The 26,457-nt window shown below is 48.9% G+C and overlaps 1 protein-coding gene across 2 annotated transcripts in view; it reads left to right on the plus strand.

Moving 5' to 3' along the window:
* DYNC2H1 (dynein cytoplasmic 2 heavy chain 1) overlaps positions 1-26,457 on the plus strand; it is a 1,763,151-nt gene that overhangs the window by 224,020 nt on the left and 1,512,674 nt on the right. For both annotated transcript variants that reach the window (XM_078657019.1, XM_078657020.1), the window contains exons 16-17: positions 20,368-20,507; positions 20,594-20,822. In XM_078657019.1, coding sequence (XP_078513145.1) covers positions 20,368-20,507; positions 20,594-20,822 — 369 coding nt within the window. The remainder of the gene's footprint in view (positions 1-20,367; positions 20,508-20,593; positions 20,823-26,457) is intronic.

Below are 26,457 nucleotides of genomic sequence, written 5' to 3' on the forward strand. Positions count from 1 at the left end.
ACAGAAGGGTCACCCAGTGTGCTGCATTTTTTTTAAGGCGCTCCGGGGAGGGGGGGGGGCCGGTTTCCGTTTCGCAAATTCGCTCGGGTCCGCTGTGATATAGATACCTAGATACTTAAAGGCCTCTTCAGAGATCTGCAGTGGGCAGTTCTGCGGGAGTTGCGGCTGCGGACAATGGAGCACAAATAGTATTGACTTTGACCAGTTTATTGTGTACCCTGAAGCTCGCCCATAAAGTTCGCATATGTTCAGGAGTACCAGAATGGACCGCCTAGGGGAGGCCAGGTAGAGTAAAACATCATCTGTGTATAGCGAGATGCGTTCCTCCCATTCTTCCGTCCTCCTAATACCTCGGATCATTGGCTCCCATCTGATCCAAGCCGCCAGCGGTTCCAACACTAGATCGAAAAGCAGTGGTGTCATTGAAAGTCGTGGGATATGTGACCCTTCTTCGTCACATGTGCTATTGGGTTTGTGTACAGGAGACGCACCCAAGCGCAAAACGTTGGGCCGAAGCCCAGGTGCTGCAGCACAGCGAATAAAAAGGGCCATTCCACCATATCGAACGCCATACGGGCATCCAACAACAGGAGGACTGCCGGTTCCTGGAGAAAGGGCTTGCGGGCAGGCACTCTATGCAAACATCTCGGGTTTAACGCTGTATTTCTAGTGGGCATGAACCCAGACTGATCTGGGTGAATTAGGGTAGTGAGGTGTGGGGTCAATCTGATCGCAAGGAGTTTCTCTAGAATTTTGGCCTCGGTGTTTATTAAGGATATGGGGTGATAGGAGGCACATTACTCCGGCGGCTTTCCCGGTTTCGGGATCGCCACCACTGTGGCCAAACGTTGGTCCAATGGGAGCACACCTGTCTGCAGGCTACCACAAAACATATTCAGCATATAAGGTGCCACTATATCCGCCGTTTTTTTTATAAAGTTCTATGGGGATGCCGTTGGGCCCCACCGCCTTCCCAGATTGTAGCGAGCCAATCGTCACTTGCAGCTCGTCGGTTGTGAGGTCCACCTCCTGTTCGAGGGCCACCTCTAGTGTAAGTTTAGGCATTGCAATATGTTTTATATAGGTCAGCGCTTCTTCAACAGTCATCTCTGATAGAGATGTGTAGACTTGCTGGAAGTGCAGCTCTAACATATATAGTATTGCGCGCGGATCAGTTGTTACTGTCGCATCGGCCGTTCGTAGCTGTGCTACCACTTTTTGTCTCGTTCTTTTTTGTCAAGCCACGCCAGATGCTTCCCGGCGTTATCGCCGGTCTCATTTATCTTGTGACCTGTAGCTGTTAGTTTGTTTGATCCTTTCCTTAATAGGGTATTCCCTGCGTAATTGTTGTTTAAGGCGCAAGAATTGAGCTGTGGCCTGGGTCGGATTGTGAGAGTGTTGGGCATCAGCCACCTGCAAGTCCGTCCCTATGGTGATGAGCTCCCGCTGCTGTTCCCTCTTATGACCTGTAATAGATGTGATGGCCTGACCCCTTAGAACGTCCTTATAGGCCTCCCATAGGATGGTCGGAGATTGGACTGACGAAACGTTTTCTTGGAAGTAGTGTCGTGTTGTAGAGACTATGGCTTTCCTAATCTGGGGAACTTTCAGGTAGCCAGGGAAGATGGGGAAAATACGTTGTCGCCCCCTCTGGTGATATGTGTATGTCAACAGTATCGGGGAGTGGTCGGAAATACCTCTGGGTTTGATCTCAATCTTGTCCACGTATTTCAGACTGTCCGGGGATGCGATAAAGTAGTCTATTCTAGATAAACTGTTATGAAACCCCGAGTGAAAAGTGAATTGGCTCTCCGTGGGGTGGCGATGCCTTCATATGTCTGTAAGCCCTAAGGCACCCATAAAGCCCCCCAGATGTGATGTCCCCAGTGTCCGCTCGATCGCAGGGTACCTATCCAGGGCCCCATTTATCGTCGCATTGAAGTCCCCTCTAATCAGCAGTTCCCCCCCCTCGGGAGATCAAGGAGAAAGTCACTGAGGGCTGGGAGGGTGATTGCATGCAGCGCTCGAGGTACATAAACCGTCACTATATTGATAGGGTGACCTTCCCACTGCCCAATAATTGCCCCAAAGCGGCCACCTGTGTCCGTCTTTGTCTTGTGTATAATGAGTGGCGTTTGCTTTCGTACTAGTATACCCACCCCTCTAGACCCCGAGGAGAACTCTGAGTGGGCAACCATTTTAAATCCCCATCTGTCCAATGCCTTACATGAGGTACCAGTGAGGTGCGTTTCTTGCAGCAGGACCACTGCTGGGGAACTTCTTTTGAGGCACTGCAGGACCAGACCCCTTTTAATTTTGTTCCCGAGACCGCGTACATTCCATGTAATCAATGTCAGGGAAGCCATCCGTGTGCGTTTGACATTGCCATCGTTGTGAGTGTATCTAACTGGTACGACGGATTTCGAGGAGCGTCGCCCTCACCGGTTCATGTCTAGAAAAGTGTCATCAGCGTGTGCCTGTGTGGTGCATTCTACAGTTTATAAACAGTGTCACAGGCACTGGTTTTAAAAAAAAAAAAATTTTTTTTTTTTATTTGCAGATGTACCAGGAGCCATTAAACAATCAGTTAAAGAACACACTTATGCATTACAGTCGGTGCCACTAGTTACCAGCTAAGGATACACGGCCATTCAGCCCACATCCCGGAGGCCGGGCAGCAAGCAAGATTGGTGTACCATAGCAACCAAGTATGACATTTACGCAAACATGGAGTAGGCGTTCCTAGTTTCTGCTTTTCGATTTTTAAATGCAGGAACCCCCTCCTCCCCCGCCCCCCTTGTATTGAACTATAGAGAACTAGATTTAGATCCTTCAAAACTATCCACACGGAACATTGTCACAGCTACACTTCCTTGTCCCCCCCCCATCTCCCTGTACCAGTCAAAAACTTCACCGCCTAAGTCCCACAACAGCGACCTGCTGACGGTATCCTGCGTGGCTAGTGGGGTAGTGTGTCTGTAGCGTGTACCCCATCAGTCTCTGTGTCGTGTCACTTGCCCATCCCAATGGAAACCCCTTTACAGCCCCCCATCCAGCCCATGGTAATGCCTCCACTTTGACCAAACTCTGCGGAATTTTTTCGGGCATCCCCTGGCCTTATAGGTGACCCTTTCTGCTGCCATATACAGGTCCAAACCTCTCCTCATGAAGAAAATTACATATTTATATGTATTTGTGCCCCCAAGCGCTACCCTCTCACCATCTGCCATGTTGAATAAAAACCCCTGCATTACTTCACATTCAGAGGCCTTATTTCTCTGTCACCAGGCCCCTCCATGCCAGACCCTGAAAAAGGCACACGTTACATTTCTCTGCAGCACATTAGATTGTTTTTGAGCAGTCACGGAGAAAAGGCCCAGCCCGGGGTGTCTTAACAGTGTCAAACAAGGGTCGACCTGATAAAGCTGCATTCCGGCCCGAGCAGGAGGCGAGCAGAAGCCCCTCTGCAGAGATAAGGCCCAGTTTTGCTGTCGGCTCTCAGAGATAAGTGGGGCCCATGTCAAGGGAAACCTCCAAGACAGTTACACAAGGGGTGGACAGGAAGGGCCAAACCAACTGCTAGTATGAAGCAGCAACACTTCTACAGATGAGAGCAATCTGCATGCTGCCCCGAGCTAGAGATAAGACCAGACATGCTAGTCACTCTGACACCCAGGGCCCTCCCTGGCCAACAGAAAGGAAACAGCCTTCATGGAGAAGTCTGATAAAGTTACGCAAACAGGCATTGCGAGTTTTAGCTGACCTTGCTGCCCCCTCTATGCACCCACCCACCTATGACTCATTACAGTGAACGCCTACATGCTCATATCTTTTTCTTTCCTTCTGCTTGGAGGGCTCCTCCCTATGTATGCAAAGAATGTATAAATATTGTACTCTGTGAATAAAGCTCAGAACTCTCCTGAACCTGCTTGGTGAAAGGAGCTCTCCCTTAACTCGAGTTAATGCAATAAAGCCCATTGACTCTAATACCACGAACTCTGCTCCTCATTTATGCTTGACCCTTTTGATATTTATTTATTTATAGAAATTATGATAGCGTAAATAATTTATTTACGACATAATCTGGCGCCCGAATAGGGACGCATCCCCTTCCTCACGCGCCGGCGATGTAGGTCCGGCCCCTGCCCCCTTCTACAGCCTAGACGGACTTCAAGTGTACACGCCAGCGGGACTTCCCGCCAACTCCCTCAGGCCCACGGAGGAGGCGGACTGCGACCAGACATCCACACGAGGCGGGGAGAAAGATTGCGGAGCGTCCTGACCCAGAGCCCAACCCGTGAGAGAGCCGAGTCCGAGGTCTTCAGAGGTCCGCCATTCCTGCGCAAGCGTCAAGCGTCCGATGACCAGGTCTTCAAGTTCTGCTTCCCGGTGAGTACCACTGAGAACGCATAAAGACGGGTTCATTTAATGAACACGGTAAAGACGTGTCTCCTTCACGAGACCGGTATGGTTGTACTGTATTCCAGTACATAAGTATATGTTGTATATGTTTTGAGTTTGAAATTGTTTTAGTTAGGTTCCAGCATGCCGTTGTTTTCAAAATTGCGTAAAATAGGCACTAAAAAGGGAATATTAGAAGAGGCAGTTAATGTCCCGCCAAGAGATACTCCCGGCCATTTTATGTATAACAAACATGGCATCAGCGCTATTCTCTATTTAGACCTCTGGGTAGATTACACAAAGGATCTAGAGACGGTGCATAGATGGCCTGCGACCGGCACATGGGATTCAGAATGTATTATGAGAGTAGAGGAACAACTATGGAAAAGGAAGTCGAGGCCCTCGCAGAAAGAGGCCATTGAATTATGGCGCAAAGAGGCTAATAGGAGGGCCCTGAAAGAACTTAACAAAGCCGAGAAAAGCAGGCAAATGTCAGAACAGGCAAAAGAAAAAGAGTTACTAGAAGAGGGTGAACAGGTTTGAGTGGAACAAATGGATAGGGAAAGAAATGCTCTTGTTGCTGGTATCTACCCTGTACTCTCAGAGGAGATTGCAGAGGAAGTTCCCCAAAATGTACCCCTTAAAATTAAACCGACGGCACCAGAGGCGTTCCTTTCCGCCTACCTAGCAGAGCCACCCCCAGCCTACATAGACGCACCATTTCCCCCGCTCCCACCAGAGGCCGCGCCCCAGCCAGTCCAGGACCAACAACAGGTTTCCGGGGGTGCGGAAGGGGGGGGGATAAGGAAATAAAGGATGACGTTGAACTCCCTAGATGTATATATGATTTACAGCCAGGTATTACTGGTCCAATGCGCGCCATATCAATACGAGTAAGGCAAGCCATCGCAGAGCTAGATGGACTGCCTGATATGAATACATATTTAGATGCCTTGTATGAGTTCATCAGAACAGGACGGAACCATGAATGCGTAGCTCAAGCTATGGAAAATAGAAAAGTAAAAGCTAAGAACAACATCCTCCGTTTTATTGTCAACTGTCTGATCAGGGAACGTGATGAGGGTGATGGGGACGTGGAGGTTAGTTTAATAGAGTGGAGCAACAGCATCAATGACGGTAAACATGATAAGGTAGCGCAGACAGAAGCAATGACGAATAAGATTAAAAAGAAAATACTAGCAATACGTAACGCCGAGAAGGAAGGCAGGGATAGTGTGTCAGAGGAAGGGGATAATAACGAGACGCCAGACAAAATGAATTTTCTGGGCATAGCACGGCACTGTAATGGCGCCAAACACCATCGACCTCAGAAAACAAGGGTTAACAAGGAAACAAAGATCTCTCCTGAGGATTTGTTCCAAACAACTAAAAAAGCCCTAGACCATTGGATGGACGACGAGCCACCCCTCACGCCACATGAGAGGGAGTTGGCTCGGTCGGCCACCCAGTGGGTGTCCCAACATCATGTATATAATCCCGACATAGTGGCCCAGATATTCCTGAGCCTCCCACCACTCGAACAACGCCTGGCCAGCATCTATATGGTCCAACACTTGATCACGTTGTATGAGAGCCAATATCACCACCCTGGCAAATTATATAAAATACTGGAAAAGGTAATACTAGATAGATGGATGGAACAGGGCCCAGAACTGATTAACACCATTTTAGACTTGCGTCTCCAATATGAGCAATTCCTGTCCGCCTCAATGACACCAGACCCTCGCCCCAGAGGACAGTACCCTCTGCGAGAGGTCCACCCCATAACAAAACAAGATGGCTCTGTCCAGCGGGTATATGTCTATACCCCTCTCACCAAGCTAGAAATACTGGAAATTAAGAGGTTGTTACCTTCCCATGATAAAGACCCGGGGGGGTTTCACAGAGAAATAAAAGATATACTCCGTATAGGAGACTATACTTACCCTGATATCCTAAGGTTACTAAAGGTCTTGTTACCAGCAGGCATTTACGAGAAACTTAAAGAGAAAGACTGGGATGTGGGAGATAAAACTTTGAAATGGGCAGAGTTGCAAGTTGAAGATGCAGGTAGGGCCCCGGGGGATGGCCTTGGTGAAAAAATTAAGGAGCTCCCCGAACTCCTTATACAAATTTTACCAAGACTATTGACGACCAAAAAGGAAGACTGGGATGCAATTTCAGCATGTAAACAGAAACCAGAGGAAGACACAAGCGATTACTACACTAGGTTGGAGAAATGTTTCGCTGTCACCAGTGGTTTAAAACACAGTAGTGAGGCCTATCCCCACCTTTTTGTGACCAAACTGGTAGATAACGCCCTTCCTCAGATTAGGATTAGGGTGCTGAAGGTTGAGAGTACTTGGCAAGCAAATAGCCCCTCACAAATGTTACAAATGTTGCAATACCACCAAAATAGAATAAGGGAAGAACAAGAACAAGAAAAGAAGCGCATGAAGGATACAAAAATGAAGGTGCTAGTTGCCCAAACAGTACCTGCAAACACGAACAAGAATGGTACTGCACCCACTAAAGGGACCTGCAATTATTGTAAACAACAGGGTCACTTTGTAAGGGAATGCCCCGTCCTAAAGCACAATATAGCCACAGGTAAAACAAAGGAACGGCCCTATACACCTAGACAGTACAACACTCAGCAGACACAAGCCCCCACCCCGCAGCAGGTCCAGACGCCCGCTGCCACTGCACCTCAAATGTATCAGTACACGCAGTCAGACTACCCAGAATACCAATCTTTTTCATGAAACAGCCTCGAGAGGGAAGATCGCTTGCCCCTTATCCCAGTTCCTGTGGACCAAGAGGGTCCTTATGTACATGCTCGTTTGCTGGGGCAAGATAGAAAGTTTCTGATTGACACAGGGGCAAGCAGGACTACCATCAGTCATGACGAGGTCCCAGGGGCACCTCTCTCGGGCTCACAGAATATATCCCTGGGATTTTCTGGAAAGCCAATTGTCAACAAAGTATCAGAACCAGTCTCTTTAGGGGTGGGTCCACTGACACGCACCACAGACCTACTACTCACTAAGACATGTCCAGAAAATTTACTAGGTATAAAGACCCTAAAAGAACTGGGAGCAGTTATCTGTTGCTCACCAGAAGGAGTAAGACTGTGTTTGCGTGATTTCAAAGGGCATTTCACGGTTAGAGATTTTGATCCCAGACTTCAGGATGTCCCACAGTATCTATGGGCACAAGGTTCGACTGACGTAGGTTACATGGATATAACACCACACGAGGTCACTCTTAAGGAAGGAGTAGTCCTACCCCGAATACGACAGTACAGGATTCCACCTGAGGCTGAAACAGCCTTATTAAAAATAATTCAAGAACTCATTGAACAGGGGGTGGTGGTGGAGACAGACTCGAATGTGTGTAACTCCCCCGTCCTCCCTGTTCTTAAACGCACAGACCCTCAAGCACCCCCAGTTTACAGACTAGTAGTTGACCTTCGAGAACTGAACAAATGTGTGGTCCCACAATACCCAGTGGTCCCAGACATTTCCTCATTATTTACTGCCATTGATTCTGAGGCAACATTTTTCATGGTCATTGACCTGAAGAATGCATTCTTCAGCATTCCAATACATCCTGACAGTCAATATCTTTTTGGATTCAGTTTAAAAGGACGCAGCCTTAAATTTACAAGAGCTCCCCAAGGCTTTACAGAAAGCCCAAGTGTTTACAGTCAGGCATTAAAGAGACAACTTGACAGTATTAGTATGCCTACTAACACAGCATTAATACAGTACGTGGATGACATTCTCATCACAGCAAGATCAGAAACTGACTGTGAAGAGGCTTCCCTCACGGTCCTTCATTTTCTGGCGGACAAGGGGCACAAGGTGTCCCCTTCGAAGTTACAGTTCTGTGAACAGCAAGTGGCTTACTTAGGGCACTTGCTGTCCAAGGAGGGTAGGCAGCTGACGCAAGAACGAATTAAATTGATTTCCAACATTTCACAACCCAAAACACAGAAAGAAGTACGTGCATTCATTGGCCTTACTTCCTATTGCAGACAATGGATTCCCCAGTATGCCCACATAGTCAAGCCACTCATACAATTGACTACATTGGAGGCAGCCACCTCTAACGTCCTCCCTTGGACATCAGAGCACACCTTAGCATTTGAGGAACTAAAACGGGCATTATGTCAAGCGCCAGTTTTAGCCACTCCTGATTACAAGAAACACTTCACCCTGTTCGTGACAGAGCGGGATGGAACAGCACTATCTGTCCTCACACAAGACCAAGCAGGGAAACACAAGCCATGTGCTTATTTTTCTAGTACACTGGACCCTGTAGCACAGGCTCTGCCAGCATGCTTGAAATCTGTTGCGGCCACAGCTTTGGCCATAAGACAAAGTGACTCGATAGTGCTGGGACACTCCCTGACAGTACAAGTACCACACGCAGTGGAAGTTCTCCTGAATAGGACACAGACACAACACCTGACTGTAGCAAGATTGACAGGATACGAGCTGACACTATTTCAACCCCACATAGAGATTAGAAGATGTAACATACTCAACCCTGCCACTCTTTTACCCTCAAGCACAGATGACACCACACCCCATGACTGTGTGGAAGTAATAAATGTAGTGACGAAGCCAAGACAAGACTTGACAGATGTTGCACTCCCAGACCCTGACATAACGTTTTATGTAGATGGATCATGCATGAGAACAGGGGCAGGAGAATTAGTGGCAGCATACGCCGTAACTACTGACCATGAGATCATAGAGACACAAAGAATAGATATCCTGTCAGCACAAGCAGCAGAGCTCATTGCTTTGACGCAAGCTTGTAAACGAGCAATACAGTTAAGGGTTAACATCTACACTGATTCACAATATGCGTTTGGGGTAGTTCATGACTTTGGGGTACTATGGAGGGAGAGAGGTTTTCTGACCTCACACAGGGCCAAGATACAGCATGGCCCTCTCATACAGGCCTTGTTAGAAGCAATACACCTACCTACAGCCATAGCGATCCTGAAATGCAAAGCACACACCAAGGCCACAGATGTCATTTCCCAAGGTAATGACCTGGCAGACCGAACTGCTAAACAGACAGCTCAGACTCCAATTGACATAACAAACTCACAGGTATTACCACTGACAAGGACTATGACAGTCAGGGATCCCTCCAAAGATGTACAAGATATACAGACCCATGCCACTCCAGATGAAATAAAGAAATGGACTGAACAAGGAGGGGTCCAGACTGACCAGGGTTGGATGACTAAAAACAAAAAGACATGGTTCCTCCCAGACTCTATGGTACAGGTGATAATAGAGACAGCACATAGCCCGGCACACTTGGGAGAGAAGGGAATGTTGGATGGCCTGCAGAATATCTGGTTTAACAAACACTTGCGAGCGGCAGCAAAGCAGAAAGTGAAGACTTGCATGATTTGTTGCCAATTTAACCCTGGAAAAGGCATCTCAGTGGAACAGGGGGATTCCATCCCCCTGATCACCCTTTTGAGGTTCTCCAAATGGATTATATTCAAATGGACAGATGTAGAGGTCACAAGTACGTCCTGGTAGTGGTGTGTGCCCTAACCAGATGGACAGAAGCTTACCCAGTCCCAGATTATACTGCAGTTACAACAGCCAAACAGTTAGTGAGGGAGTTCTTCCCTAGATACGGGTTGCCACGTGTCATTTACGCAGACAATGGCCAGCACTTCTCCTCTGAGCTCATGAAACAGGTGTCCCTTCTGTTGGGATATCCTGGAAGTTCCATTGTGTAAGGCATCCCCAAGCAGCAGGTCTAGTAGAGAGACATAACCAGACCCTCAAAACAAAATTAGCTAAAGTCTGTGCAGAAAAGGGCGTGGATTGGATGGTAGCCTTACCGGTTGCCCTCTTTTACATGCGCATGGTAGCTCATTCTAGAACCGGCCTATCCCCATATGAGGTGGTCTTTGGAAGACCACCGAATATGTGGGGTACACCAATACCTAAAAGAATAACTGATGTTGACAGTACTATGCTCACAGATTACCTGGCTTCCTTGATGTCTGCACTACTCTCTTGCCGTTCGCAGGTTGCCGCTGCCTTCCCTGACAACACCCAGGTCGAGGACCATGCCATAGCCCCAGGGGACTGGGTGCTGATAAGAAATTTCGACCGGACGAGCCCTCTGGACCCCAGGTGGAAGGCACCAAAATTAGTCCTGCTGACGACGAGGACGGCCATCAAAGTCGAGGGAAGAAAGGGGTGGCTGCATGCCAGTCACTGTAAAAAATACTTTGGGACTACCGGAACATTTGCTAAAAACAAAGACAGTACAGACTTTGAGCCCCCCTTTTTGGAAAAGACTCCCCAGCAAGAGTACACTTCCAAACTGAGATCTAGAAGGTCAGTCGACGTTTGATTGTCTAAGTCCACCCGGTGGTGAAGCGGTTGAACATGATGTCTGACTTGAATAAACTAGTGAACAGTAAAGAAAAAAGGACTAATATGAGAAAGAAATACTGCAAGCTATTACACAGCAGATGTATAGTGTCTCTGATTATTGTCCTTTTTATGAGCATTGTGGTAATAAGTATTGGCTGGTTCTTACATGTTCTCTATCCACCTGCTGTCTCACAGAACGCCACCATAGTACACTCACATGTTGAGCTCCCAGTACACTTAGAGAACAGAAGAAATGAATTTAAGAACAATACTTTCATCACCCTTTTACAACAGCATCAACTGGCCATAAACACATCCAACTGCTGGGTGTGCGGTCTTCTTCCCCATACAGTTGCCAAAGGCATGCCTTTCATCACTCTCCCTTTTTCTTATGAAGGCTCTTGTACCGGTTGGTGGGAAAGAAACAAAGCTTCCTATATGGCCAATACGGATACAAAAAAGCAGTCTCAGCTCAGATATCACCTATACATTTTATGTTGGCGAGGTGAAAAGAACAGGGCATGTGGTACCCCACTAGAGCAGGAAGCCTATGCTGACCACGGTAACAGATCTAATAAGTTATATTATCAGTATATGGACAGGAGAAAAAGATCCGTTTCACCTGTTTTTGTGGCATCAACGAAAGCCCCTTTTTGTGTCCAAAGTAAAGGAAAGATACGTATGGGTGATAGCATCTGCAATCACACAGTCAATTTGAATGGAACAAACAATACACGGCTTATAGCCGCACAGGGCACCTACTTCATATGTGGGGATAAAGGTTATACATGGCTCCCACAGGGCTGGTCCGGCACTTGCTACATTGCTTTTCTCCTTCCCCCCACCTACACTGCCCCTGCGGACTATCATGAAATTGAGCCTCTGACTGTCTATAACAGACGGCGAAGGGGGGTCATAGATACAGAAGATACAGCAGGGCAGGAGGCGGGAGACTTCTTGCCGGAGTCATTCCATTTTGGGGTCCCATGGTAAACAGCAGGAACATCCGCCACCTTACACGAGTGGTGCAAAACACGATAGATGCAACAGCAGGTGTCCTCTCTAATCTCACAGCCGAGGTGGTCGCGGATAGACTCATGACCCTACAAAATCGCATTGTTTTAGACATCGTTCTGGCTGACCGTGGTGGTGTATGCAGATTGATCTCCACGAGTTGTTGTGTGTTTATTCCAAATAACGCACCTACGGTATACCAAGCCATTGCCAAGCTACACAAGATGTCAAGTCAGCTAGACATGGATAAAGGAGAATGGTCCTTAAGCAGCTGGTTGTGGGGATTAGTAGCAACATGGGGATGGAAAGTGTTGACTGTAGTAGGATCAATACTGTTTATCATCTTCAGTTGTTGCCTCTGCATCCAATGCGGCCCGGCCATCTGCGGTCTGTGCGCCACTGCCTGCATTCCCCGTCCACATGTGCAGAGCAGAAAAAATGAAAAGATCATGTTGCAAGAACACATTAACGGCCTGATGAAAATAGAGGTGTATTAGAGGGGTGCGCTTGGGGACAAGGAGGGAATGAAGAAAATTACATATTTATATGTATTTGTGCCCCCAAGCGTTACCCTCTCACCATCTGCCATGTTGAATAAAAACCCCTGCATTACTTCACATTCAGAGGCCTTATTTCTCTGTCACCAGGCCCCTCCATGCCAGACCCTGAAAAAGGCACACGTTACATTTCTCTGCAGCACATTAGATATTTTTTTGAGCAGTCACTGAGAAAAGGCCCAGCCCGGGGTGTCTTAACAGTGTCAAACAAGGGTCGACCTGATAAAGCTGCATTCCGGCCCGAGCAGGAGGCGAGCAGAAGCCCCTCTGCAGAGATAAGGCCCAGTTTTGCTGTCGGCTCTCAGAGATAAGTGGGGCCCATTTCAAGGGAAACCTCCAAGACAGTTACACAAGGGGTGGACAGGAAGGGCCAAACCAACTGCTAGTATGAAGCAGCAACACTTCTACAGATGAGAGCAATCTGCATGCTGCCCCGAGCTAGAGATAAGACCAGACATGCTAGTCACTCTGACACCCAGGGCTCTCCCTGGCCAACAGAAAGGAAACAGCCTTCATGGAGAAGTCTGATAAAGTTACGCAAACAGGCATTGCGAGTTTTAGCTGACCTTGCTGCCCCCTCTATGCACCCACCCACCTATGACTCATTACAGTGAACGCCTACATGCTCATATCTTTTTCTTTCCTTCTGCTTGGAGGGCTCCTCCCTATGTATGCAAAGAATGTATAAATATTGTACTCTGTGAATAAAGCTCAGAACTCTCCTGAACCTGCTTGGTGAAAGGAGCTCTCCCTTAACTCGAGTTAATGCAATAAAGCCCATTGACTCTAATACCACGGACTCTGCTCCTCATTTATGCTTGACCCTTTTGATATTTATTTATTTATAGAAATTATGATAGCGTAAATAATTTATTTACTACACTCCACTCCCCCAGGTCCGGGGGTTCCGGCGCTCCCCAGTGTTTTGCAATGTCTCTTTTGGCAACAACTAATGCGAGGACCAGAAAAGTGAGTAATGGGCGGGTTAGGTCAATGTCATTCGTCATGCCCAGCAGTGCCAACTTGGGCTCCCGGGCGATCGGTACCTCGAGTATCTCCTCTAATACCCCGAAGATCTCGGTCCAGTATCTTTGTATTACAGTACATGTCCAAACGGTGTGATAGAAATCTCCCACCCCCTGCAAGCATCTAAGGCATCGTGAGTCCTCTACCTTTCCCATCTTGTACAAACGCAGCCTGTCAAAATAGGTTGTGTGAAGGAAGTTAAATTGGATAAGTCGCAGCCTAGACTTGATCGCCACCTCCCGAGGATGCATCAGGACTATCTCCCAGTCTAGCTCCTCCATCTCCCCCACCTCCGCCTCCCAGGTGTCTCTGAGTCTTGTCAGGTCTCCCAGCATATGATTGGTGAGTGTCTTGTAAGTTAGGGAGACCGCCTTTCCCGTCATCTGCTCTTGGAGGAGCCTCCCCTCCAGTGGCGCATAGTCCGGTATGTCTGTGAGCGTGATGTTTTGGGCTATCCAGGCGTAACCAACCCAAACTCCGATTGCAGGGCCTGGAATGATTTGAATTCCCCCTTAGCTATTACGTCCCCTATAGTGGAGATGCCAATGTCATCCCATCTGCGAAACCCGCGCAGCTTGTGAAGCTCCGCCAGCCAGTGGCAGTGCCACAACGGCGTCTGCCGTGTGGGCTTCCTCTCCCAGCCCATGCGTCGTGTGGCCTTTATCCACGCAGTAAGCGTTATGGAGGTGGCGGGGAGAAGGAGCGCCCTTCCGGGGCCCCCATAAAGATAGCTCAATATGTTCTTGGGTGCCAGTTTGGATCTTTCTAGAGCATAGGTTGGGTGTTCCGCCGGGGCATGACACCAGTCGTTAATCGGGGTCAGGTGTTCCGCCCAATAATAAGCCTCTAAATTGGGGAGCGAGATTCCTCCGCTATATTGGTGTCTCTGTAGCGTGGACAGGGCCACCCTGGCATGTTTGCCCAACCAGAGGAAGGATCTCAGATCCGCGTGGATCCTGTTGAAGACCGCCACTGGTATCAGATAGTATTAATTTTGTAGGGCGTATAGAAACTGTGGCAGAGTGATCATTTTATACATAGCTGCCCTGCCCAGGAGAGTCAGTGGGAGTTTTCTCCAGCGGTCCATATCCGCCGCCACCGCGTTAGTTATAATCCGTTCCAGATTCTTTCGGAACGATAGGGGCGCATCCGCGGTGATATAGATTCCCAGGTATTGGAAGCCTTCCACCGTTGTCAACAGTTCCTCTGGCAATCTCCCCCACCGATTGCCTCCCCTCGGGTCGTAAAGTACTGACTTGTGCCAGTTAGTTTTGTAGCCCGCCATCTCTCCATAACGGTTCAGTTCTCGTAAGAGCTCCGGCACTGTGGTCTCTGGTTGAGTGATGTAGAGCAGGACATCGTCCACGTAAAGCGAGACCTTTTCCGGGTGTCGCTCTGTATTATCACTAGTAAAGCCATGAATATCGGTATTATGTCGGATTCTGTCCGCAAGCGCTTCAATGGTCAGTGTGAAGAGAAGAGGGGACAGGGGGCAACCCTGTATGGTACCTCTCTGAATTCGGAACTCCCGTGAAAGAGCACCGTTCACCCTCACCCTGGCCCTCGGATTAGTATAGAGCAAGCGGACCCATCTGATGAAGTTTGGCCCGAAACCATACCTATGGAGCACTGCAAACAAAAAGGGCCAGTGGACCGCATCAAATGCCTTTTCGGCATCTAGTGAGAGGAACCAGTGTGGATCACTCCTCTCCCTCACCTCCTGTAGCCAGTTGTGGGTTCTCCTGAGGTTCAGCCTCGTTGCTCTATCAGGTAGGATGCCCGATTGGTCCAGATGTACGAGGTCCGGAATGACCGCCCTCAAACGGGCAACCAAGATAGTCACCAATATCTTCACTTCCGTATTGAGGAGGGAGATCGGCCGGTAGGAGGCACAACTCTCCCGTGGTTTGCCCTCCTTAAATATCAGAATGATCGTAGCCAGGGCAAGATCCGGTGGGAGCTCACCCTCCGCGAAGGCACCAGTAAAGAGGCCCTTGAGATGGCGGGTCAGTAAGTCCGCCGTACGTTTGAAAAGCTCTGCGGGGAAGCCATTCGGGCCTGGGGATTTGCCCGGTCTCAGCCTAGCAATGGCATTCGTGATGTCATCAGACGTTATGTCTGCTTCCAGCGTCTCCACATCCTCTGGGGGGAGGACCGGTAGGGTAGTACCATCCAGATATTGAAGCGCTTGCTCGTGTGTAGCAAGGTCCCGGGCTGCGTAGAACCCTTCATAGTGGGTCGCAAATACTTCTGCTATCCCAGCTTCGGTGTCGACCAAGGTCCCCCCCGTGTCGACGATATTATCTATCCACCTCGCTGCCCTTTCTTTTTTGCTGAGCCACGCCAGGAGTTTCCCCGACTTGTCTCCCACGTCGTACAGTCTATGGAGGGTGGCGAGGGATTGGGTCTTGGCCTCATTTGTCACCAGCTCCCCATATTGCCTCTGGGCATCAAGTAGCCGTCTCAGGGTTTCCTCAGTCTTATGGGTCAGATATTCACCCTCTCGACTCAGAATAGTCTGTTCTAGGGCCGCTACCTCGGTCAGGAGTTTCCGTCTTTCTTCGCCCAATCTGGATCGAATCCTGTCACGTAGGACCGGTTTTAGGGCTTCCCACAGAGTGACAGTCGAGTCCACCGTGCCCTCGTTTTCTGCTATATATACTTTAATGTCCGCTCTCACACCTCTCAGGATCGCCCTGTTTTGGAGATCCCAAGCCGCGAGGCGCCAGGAACCCCTGTCTCTGTCTCGGTCGTGGCCCACCCTTACGTACAATGGCGAGTGATCCGATATCCCCCTGGCCCTGTATTCTGCGGTATTCCCCACTCCTATAAGCTGTCGGGGCATGAACACATAGTCGAGGCGCGAAAACGTCTTGTGTGCTCCCGAGTAGTATGAGTAGGTGTGCTGCGTGGGGAGGAGCCATCTCCACACGTCTGTCAATCCTAGTGTGGACATCTGGTCGAACAGCGCTGTCCGGTGCTCCCCCCCCGCTGTGCTTCCAGATCTATCTAGGTGTATGTTCATAACATCGTTGAAATCACCCCCCACCACTTGTATAGTGTCTGCTGTGTCCAGGATTATGTTTGCAAGCGCCGTGCCCGTGCGGGACTGCAGTTTGGGCGGTGCATAGACCGAGATCAATGTATAGGTGCGTCTATTCCAGGTACCCTGTACCCCAGCGTATGTTCCCTGTGAATCTATCCAGGTGCGAGTGATATGGAAGGGTATGGTTCTTTTAACAAGAACTGCCACTCCTCTAGAGTCAGACGTGTACCCTGCATGTGCCAATACCCTGAGCCGGCCCCTAGCGATGAAAGCACATTGGGTGCCTTTGATGTGCGTTTCCTGCAGGAAAGTGACGTCTGGGTCAGCCTTCTTAATATATGCGTTCACTAAGCCTCTCTTGATCTTAGAGCCCAGCCCATTGACATTCCATGTCAGGATACTCAATTTCCTATCCTCCTCCCTCGGTGTATCTACGGTACCTGCCATTGGAGGATGCAGGGACTATGAATTTCAGGACTCCAGCATGTGTAGGTGATGTGGGGGTGCAGTGCGTGCAGCTGAACTCTCATCTGTGTTTTCTTCCCCCCCCCCAACTGTCCCCACCCGGATCCCCCCCGAACAAACCTGGGAAACCCATTTCCAACTGACCCTCCTCTGTCCCCAACATTCCCAACCTAAACCCCCACCTGAATCAACTGAGGAGCCCCAGTTCCCACCCCCCACCCCACCTTCCCCCATCCAGTCGCACCCTGACACAGGACAGGACTATCTGTAGGAGTAGGCCTGTCGCCCGCCCACGTATCCCTCCCATCAGGCAATCACAAACCAAAAGAACAAAACGGTAAGGGGGTGTCAACTTGCGTGCTCCCCCATGTCGTGCCGCCATCTCCACTGTCCAGGTGCACCGTTTTCAAGAATGAGAGTCTTGCGTGTCCAGCACTGAGGCGCCGGCCTGCCCCGAGGAGTCATGTTCCATATGCCGGATCGCCTCCACCAACGGGTGTACCGAGCCTAACCCCACCTCTTCCTCCTCTCCTCCAGATGCGCGGCTCCCCAAGTTCTCTTCCTCGTCTCCTTCTGAACGAATATCACTCCTGAGGCAACTGAATCTCGAACCTGGCACGGATGTGCCCTCCGGCGATGGCGTTCCTCCTCGCCGCATGTCTCCTGATCCCTGCCCCCGGTATGGAGTCGCCGGTGTCTGTTTCTTCACCCTTCGTGACTTCCGTCTCTGTGGCTTTGGCAGTTCCCATTGAGACCGTTGCCTCACTACTCTGTCCAGTTCTTCTCTCCCTGCATTCTCCCTACTATTAAGGATAGGACGCTCCTCAAGCCACTGCCATGCATCCTCCGGGTGCGTGAAGAATATTGATTTGTCCTTGTATAGTACCTTCAGCTTAGCGGGGAAGAGGAGCATGTATGAGATGTTCAGGGTTCTCGGTTTCGCCTTAACCGCATCAAAGGAGCGGCGTTGCTTCTGGACCTCCTGGCTATAGTCCGGGAAGATCATTATTGTTGAGTTTTCCAGCCGGATCTCCCCCTTTATCCTGGCCTCTCTTAAGATCAAGTCTCTATCAGCAAAGTTGAGGAAGCGGGCAATTACCGGCCTCGGCCTCGCTCCCTCAGGCGGTTTTGCCAGGAGGGCCCTGTGTGCTCTTTCGATAATAAAACATGGGGAGAACTGCACATCTGGGAAAGTCCGTACCAGCCAAGTGTGGAGGAACGACGCCATGTTCGTCCCTTCTATACCTTCTCTAAAGCCCACGAAGCACAGGTTGTTGCGTCTTTTCAGAAAATGACAGCGAGGGTCACGGAGGTGGAACAAGTGATTAAAACTCTATCCAGGGACACTGCCACATTTATTAAAAAAGTCGGACACATGGAGGCGGAAAACAAATTACTGGCGGCGAAGCTGGATGACCAGGAGGGGCGCTCTCGCCGCAATAATGAATGAATACGCACTTATATAGCGCATGGCTACCCCAAGGGCATTCCAGCGCATAATGTAACACCAATCAATCATCAGTGATCAAGCAAAGAGAAGAGTCTTCAACTGTTTCCTGAACCTAAGATGGTCAGCATCAAGGCGGATAGAAACTGGAAGCTGATTCCAAAGCCTGGCCGCCTTATAGGAGAACAGCCGTCCTCCAGTCCGGGACCTTTTGATCTTCGGAACTAACAGCAGTTGTTTATTGTTAGGTCTCAAAGTCCTCTTGGTGTCAAATAAATGCACAAAGGACTGCGCTGTTAGCAAGTTGAAGACTTTACAAGTTGCCTGGTTCCACGGGTTCCGACGCCTTCCACGGGGCTCAGCTGTGCTGGAGTCGTGCAGTGGGGTCAGAGAGGTCCGGGAGTCGAGGTCTTGCCAGGCTCTGTGCTCGGGTTCCAGCGGGAACGGGCACAAAGCAAGCCGTCGAGTTGCTGGATGGTGCCTGGTTGCCCAGGGTGGTCACTCCTTGGCCACAAGGGAGATTCTTCAGTATTCAGCTCAGGTAAATGTCGAAGGGTCCAGAGTTTCGTTTCAAGTAGATTCCAGGATTAATCTTAAGTCCTGGGGTTCTGCTCCTACCTTTGTACAACTAAAAGGGGCTGGATTACTTTCTACGTCCCTCCTATGGGTGGGACCAGGAAGGGGGGTTACATCCCCTTTCCTTTGTCCAGTTTTGTGCCAGAGCTGGGTCTGAAGTGCCCCAGCACCGGTTTGAACTGGACTGTTCATGGAGCACCTAGTGTGCCCCGGGCAGTGTCTCATTCTATTCAGCCCTCCCTGTCCCAATACACAAAGTCCTGTCTGGCGTAGTGCTCGCACCTCTCCAGGCAGGAAACCGATTGTCCACACCTCCATGACTGGAAGGACTCCTAGCAGCAGGAGGTCAGACTTGTGTCTGTGGCAGCAGCGTCCATTTTGTGACGCTGGGACTCTGGTTAACTTTAGTCAGCAACAACATGTCTTCTCCCTCTAGAAGGGTGGAATGCTACCCCCGTCGCCAGCATTGGCGAGGGGGTAGTATTCCAAAGCGTATGACACCTTACACGACATGTTTAGATAAAGCCAAACCAAAGTTAGCATTCAACCGCGAGGATTATAATGCACTTAAGAGTATATGGTAAGGCGATATCATAGAACAGCTATAAGGACATGGTTCCGCAAGCTGCAGAAAGGCTCAGCTCATGCTAGATCACCATCTCACACATAACCAAGCACTCTGCCTCCAGGATTGTTAAGGCCTGCCATAGGAGTGACTTATAGGTTACTGTGTGTCTATATTTAAGGGTAGATATAGCAATACTATACCTAAGCAAGGGGTGATTACACAACCTTCCCCCAGCTGAGTGATCAGCCAGTTGTGTCAGTTTGAGTGACCAGCCAGGGGTGGCATAATACATGCTGCAGCCCCTGGTAGGCCTTGGTTACACCTATGCCCTGAGTACCTAGGGTACACTTCTACAGGGGCTGATAAGGTGAGCCAGTTCCCAATTGTGGATGTACCTAGAGTACATGGTGTGAATTTAGAGAGACTGCATCTGGGCTGTGGGTCTGATTAGCAGGCCCACAGCCACATCTAAGTCGAAAACCAGTAAAGCAAAAGCAAAAAGTGGGGTAACCATAGGAAGCAGACCCTACTCTCCTACACTCGCGATCTCTCCGGCATTCCGGTGGGCACAAACGCTTCAGGAGGAGATCGCTGGAATCATCACAGGCTCCACGTTCTGATAGTCGCCTTCAAGGTAAAATTAGTGCCCGGATTAGTAGTCGGATTTATTGGGGAATCTACTCTAACCACTCAGCTCCTCTAGGCTGCGGCCATTGTAGTCGGCAGCAAGCCACGCCCCCCCCCTGTATCTTACTTTTAATGTTTTTTTCCCTTAATGCTGTATATGTCGTACAGTGTCTGCATAGTTTTACTAACAACCTTTCCATGCTGTATTCTAGGGATTCCGCTCAGGTGATATGAGGGCTTGGAGGCAGCACTGGAACCATCAGCTTTACAAAGCACTTGAGCATCAGTATCAGATGGGCTTGGAGGCACTGAATGAAAATTTACTGGAAATTAACATTGATATAACTTTTAAGTAAGATATTCTTCTTATTTTTAGCAATGCAGTTAATGGTGCTAAAGAGAAAGTTCATGATTTATATAATATCATTTATTTTCCAGACAAGGACGATTGCAATTTAAACCTCCGTTTGAAGAAGTGCGAGCTAAATATTATAGAGATATGAAGAAGTTTATTTCTATTCCAAATCAGTTCAAAGGAGTCAGTGAACCTGGAGAGGAACCCATTTACACTGTAATGACTGAAAGAAATGCTAATGGTTTCATTACAGTTTTTAGCAAAGCAGAAGATTTGTTTAGGAGGTTAGCAGCAGTCTTGGAACGATTCAAGGTTGGTTTTGGTTTATACTTAACATTTGTTGTGCACATTGTTCATGTAGTTCATCGTTTTAAATGCATTTTTTCATCAGTTAGTAAGTTATTTAAGTTATGGCCAATAGGTGTCAGGTGAGTTATTTCAGTTATGGCCAATAGTTGTCTAACCATGAATATTCAGCTTTACATCTGGGACATCTTGCCACCTTATCAATCAGCTTAGAAGCCATGACATCCTGAGTCTCGTCCATTAGTGAAATGGATCTTTGAGTTCTGCAGTGACAAATTGTACAAAAGTTGAAGTTATATCTTTGCTTAAGGAGGCCCTAGTTTTTCTACTTTTCCAATGTATATCCAAGACATTGTAAATTCTCCAGCACAGAATTGTCCTCATTATCAAATTTCTCAAATATGTCCCCTACTGACAGGCCTATCCTGAAACATTTTTAAACAATATTTAAATCTTTAAAAACGGATTTGCTTAAGCTAAAAGTGTGGAGTGAAGCAATGTGAAAACTGAACACATTTTCATTGACTTTGATGTTATTTCTTTGTCTCTTGATTTTTTTTTTTACTCCGCTTCGGTTTATTGTATTTCAGAGGAGAAAAACCTAAATATAGCAGAGCCAACATATACAAGAAGGTGTAATGCACATTCTTTTTTTTTTAAACTCTTTTTATTTTATAAAAGAAAACAAACAATCAAGGCATAAAGAACATTACAATACAGGCGCTTTTTCAGAGCAGGAAGGAAAGGGCAATAGCATTACAATGCAAGTCAATGAACAAACATCAAGGGGGGGGCAGAATCGGGGGAAAAAGACTAAAGGTTTTAACACATATGAATCAAAACAAGTCATGAAACGTGAGGATTAGGGCGAATGTGAATCATCGGGTACATCAGGAAGGGGTGGTGTGCATATATCCCCTCTGTAGGAGTTCCATTGATTCCAAATTTTCCCCCATTTTTGGGGCCTACCTCGTGCCACATACACCGTCTTCTCTCTAAACATACACCAATCCATATTTTCCTTCCACACCGAGACCGTCGGCGGGCGGGGAGCGCCCCACAATTGTGCAATGTCTCGTTTAGCAATCATATTGGCCAGGGTCGCCCAACGAGTCTGAGCCACGTCATAGTCATTTGGTTCCCATACATTCAGCAGACACCGCCTAGCTTCCGGTTGAATCTCGACTCCCGTAACCTCTTTCATGACAGCATGCACTCTATTTCAAAATACAGCAACCTCCGGACATTCCCAAATGATGTGAAGGAAAGTTGCAAGTTGACCACAACCACGGATACATAACCCATCAACGGAGTAGCCCATTCGAATCAGTCGCGGACCAGTAACATACACACGGTGCAAGATCTTGAGTTGAACTAGTCGAAGACGGGCCGGTATCGCGACCTCTTTCGGTGAGGAAATCGCGGATTGCCAGTCCTCGTCATCTAATAGTAAACCGTCGCTGGTCCACACCTCCCTTAAATGCGTTAACAGGTCAGACCGATCCTTAATTAATTTCTTATAAATCAAAGAAATCGTGCTATCGGGCACATGTCCATCAAGTATTCGATCCTCCAACGGGGAAGATTCCGGAATAATGGTCCCAACGGGGAAAACCGAGCACAACGCGTGACGAATCTGCAAATAGCGAAAAAATTCACGATCACTCAAGTCATATTCCGCCTTCAAGGCCTCAAAAGTCTTAATCCTATCTTTAACCCAGAGATCGCCCACTCTACTGATACCGATCATATCCCATTTCCCAAAGCCTTTGGTCTGCCATAAACTTCCCAACTTGCAAGAATCGTACAAGGGGGTCGCCCGGGTCAGTCTCCCGCTCCACCCCATTGCCGCATTCGCACAATTCCACACCTGCACGGCGATCTTGGTAGGACCAGTAAGCGTCCGAATTGTTGATCTAGAGTATAGCGCCCTATTATAGTTCCCTCCCGGTAAAAGCCACCTATCCATCTCAAATGCGGGATCCAAACCCAGACCATACATACTGTGATTAATTGCACTCAATTGAGAGGCCCAATAGTAACGCCTAATATTGGGAAGAGCAATACCGCCGTCATACCAGGGAAGAGTAAGTTTAGGGAGGGCGATACGAGCACGCCCATCCCAAATCAGCTGTCTTTGTAGACTCTCCACTTCCCGGAAGTATTTTGCCGGAATTGCGTCAAACGTATTCTGGAGCGCGTATAAAAATCACGGTAGGGACATCATCTTGAAAAGGGATGCTCGCCCGAGGGGGGACAGAGGAAGGCCGCGCCAGCCCACCACGTCAGAACGCAACCGTTGTAGCGGAGGGAGTAAATTACGTTCATATCTTGCTACGGGGTCCAAAGTGATAAAAATCCCCAAATATTTGAAACCCTCTTGTGTAACCTGTATTGGACAACCACGCGGCAATGCAGGGGCGCCACCCGCGAGTACATATATACAAGACTTGGACCAATTGATCACGAGGCCAGAATTGCGTCCGAATGAAATCAACACATCAAACATCACGTTTAACGACTTTTTAGGCGAAGTGAGGTACAACAGAATATCGTCCGCATAGAGCGATATGCGATCTTCAAACTCAGGGGTCCACTATATACCTCTCATCGATGGTTCCCAGCGCAACCATGCAGCCAGAGGCTCCAAGGCGAGCGCAAAGAGTAGGGGAGACAACGGACAGCCTTGCCGAGTACGCCTTCCCAGAGCGAAGGGACTGGATACCCGACCATTGACCACCACCTGTGCCAACGGAGCCTCATAAAGAAGTTTCACCCAGCTAATAAAGCCAGGACCAAGGCCGAATTTCGCCAGAGCGGCCCACAAATATGACCACTCCACGGTGTCAAAAGCCATCGTGGCGTCAAGAGAGACCAAGATGGCCGATTCCAGAAGATACGGGGCTCTCGCGAGAGCGCCGTGTAAGCGTCTCAAATTCAGTGCAGTGTTACGGCGCGGGATGAATCCGGATTGATTCGGATGGATCAAGTCACTAATCACATTAATGAGACGGTTAGCTAGTACCTTAGCAAGGATCTTTGGCTCTGCGTTAAGAAGCGAAATGGGTCTGTAGGACGTACAGCAAGCCCTTGGCTTCCCCTCCTTGTGAATCACTACTATCGATGCAAGACGCTGATCGTAAGGGAGGGAGCCAATATCTCTCGATTCCATGAACATACAGCGAAGATATGGTGCAATCCTATCCGGATGCAACTTGTACAACTCAATAGGGAGACCATTGGGACCCATAGCCTTTCCCGAACGAAGAGAACGTATAGCAGTAGCTATCTCATCTACCGAAAGTGGCGCTTCCAGCAGCTCCCTCCCTGTCTGAGTCCGATAGGCACGGCAGTGAAATATCTCTCAACAACTGGTGAGAGTCTTCTTCAGGTCTAACAAAAACTGGTGAATAAACCTCACGAAAATGATTAGCGAAGCACTCGACTATCTCAACCGGGTCCGTCACACGCATTCCATCAGGCCTCTCAATCACCGGAACCACTCGACTCGCTCTCTCTTTCCTGTCTAACCATGCAATCAATTTCCCAGCCTTGTCCCCAACATCAGACAGCCACCCCTGTCGCTCCCTACTCATGAGTTTAGCGGCATCAGTCACTAATGCCCTATAATCAGACTGTTTGAGACCGAGGACATGAAGTTTGTCTCGAGTGACCCCCAACTCCAACTCTCCTTCCAGTTCAATAATATCAGCCTCCAGTCGGACCACCGCCTCATTCCTGCTCTTTTTAGCACCAGCAATCAATGATAAGGTCTTAAACGCTTCCCATAATGAGACCGAAGAAGACACCGATCCCTCATTCTCAAGAAAATAGTGATCAAGGGACTTAACAAGTTCAGCACGGGTCTTAGGATTATGAAGATACCAGGGGTTAATCGGAGCCACTCGACCCCCAGTGCCCAGATTAATGTCCATATGAAGCCATACGGGAGAGTGATCCGAAATCCCCCTAGCTAAGTGCCTAATCCCTTTTATCAATGAGGCCTGTGCTGCCGGCATCAAAACATAGTCCAACCTAGACAAGCTGCCATGGGCACCCGAGTGGAAGGTAAACTGTGTCCGACCAGGGTGCATCACCCTCCAACAATCAATCAAGCCCAGAGTTTCCAGGAATCCACTCAACCATGATTGGGACCTCACGAGATCCCGGGGAGGATGGCGGTCCTCCACACCAGAAACAACAGAATTAAAGTCTCCGCCCACGAGCAGCATACAGTCCGTGAGTCCCAGAACTACCCTCCCCAAATCAGAAAAGGTCGAGGACTGAAACCAGGGGGGCGTAGACTGAAAGCAACGTGATGATTTTCCCCTCCCACCTACCAGTGAGGGCAGCGTAACGCCCTCTATCGTCACACAATACATTGTCGACCTCCAGGGGAAGGGAGTTCCGAACAAGAATACCCACCCCCCTGGAACCGGAGGTGAAACCAGCATGGGCAGCAAGATGGTATCCCCGCCTATTCATAGCAGGACAAGTGTTCCCAATCAGATGCGTTTCCTGTAATAACACTACATCAGGGGAGAAACGTTTCAAATATTGCAATACAACACCCTGTTTTATCCTGTCCCCCAACCCATTAACATTCCAGCTTAGAAGTCTCAACCCCCTACCCCCCACACTCGAAATGACAACAGAGCCCTTCCAACCCGCAGCGCAACACCCAAATCAAATAATAATTCGATACGTTGCCTTGAAAAAGAACCAAAACACACCCCGAACTCTCCCCCCACAGTCCCAGGAAACAAACGCCCCCCACCCTGCACCCCTGCGTTAGACTCAAAAGCCACCCCAACTTGCAGTGTGCCTGTCGTCCTAACATGGAACTAATCTACAAAAAGAAACCCAAAGGAGGAAAGAGTCCCACCCCCCCCGCCACCTCGGGGTATACACAGAAGTCTTAATAATACGGGAGACGTCTAACCACAGTGACATATCATGAACAGTGTCAGTAACTCGGGAGCACAGCTCATTCCTGTTCAGGTTGGCCACCCACAGCTCCACAGGAATGTTCCGTGCGATCTCGTCGCTCAGGCAAGGAATCAAGCCAGTCACTCACTCTGTCAGGGCAATCGAAGAAAAATGTCCGGTCCTCATATTCAATCCGTAGCCGGGTCGGGAAAAGCATTGCATATTTCAGACCCATGTCTCTCAGTCTCCGCTTCACTCCTTGGAACTCCATCCTCTGTTTCTGAACAGATTGTGTGAAGTCCGGGTAGAAGCTCACAGTGGTATTCTCAAACTTCACCGGGCCACCCGTTCGCGATGCCTGCAGGATGGCGTCTCTATCCCTGAAATAGAAAATTCTAGCAATAATTGGACGCGGTGGAGCACCGGTTTTAGGTTGACCACCCGGTACCCTGTGCGCACGTTCAACGGCAAAGAATTTGCTGAGGCCTTTAGGGGCGAGATGCGTGAGGATGAGGTCTTCAACAAGGAGATCCGTAGAAGAGCCCATGGAATTTTCTGGAACACCAATGATGCGCACGTTATTGCGTCGCGCCCGGCTTTCAAAATCCTCCAGTCGACGATTAAAGAGGTCATTAGAGGTCCGGAGAGTACGCACCTCCGTTTGGAGGTCAGCGACATCCGTAGTGAGGCTGGAAGTTTTTAAGTCCAAAGA

The sequence above is a fragment of the Lissotriton helveticus genome, chromosome 8 (assembly GCF_964261635.1).
Source record: "Lissotriton helveticus chromosome 8, aLisHel1.1, whole genome shotgun sequence".
Lineage (NCBI taxonomy): Eukaryota > Metazoa > Chordata > Amphibia > Caudata > Salamandridae > Lissotriton > Lissotriton helveticus.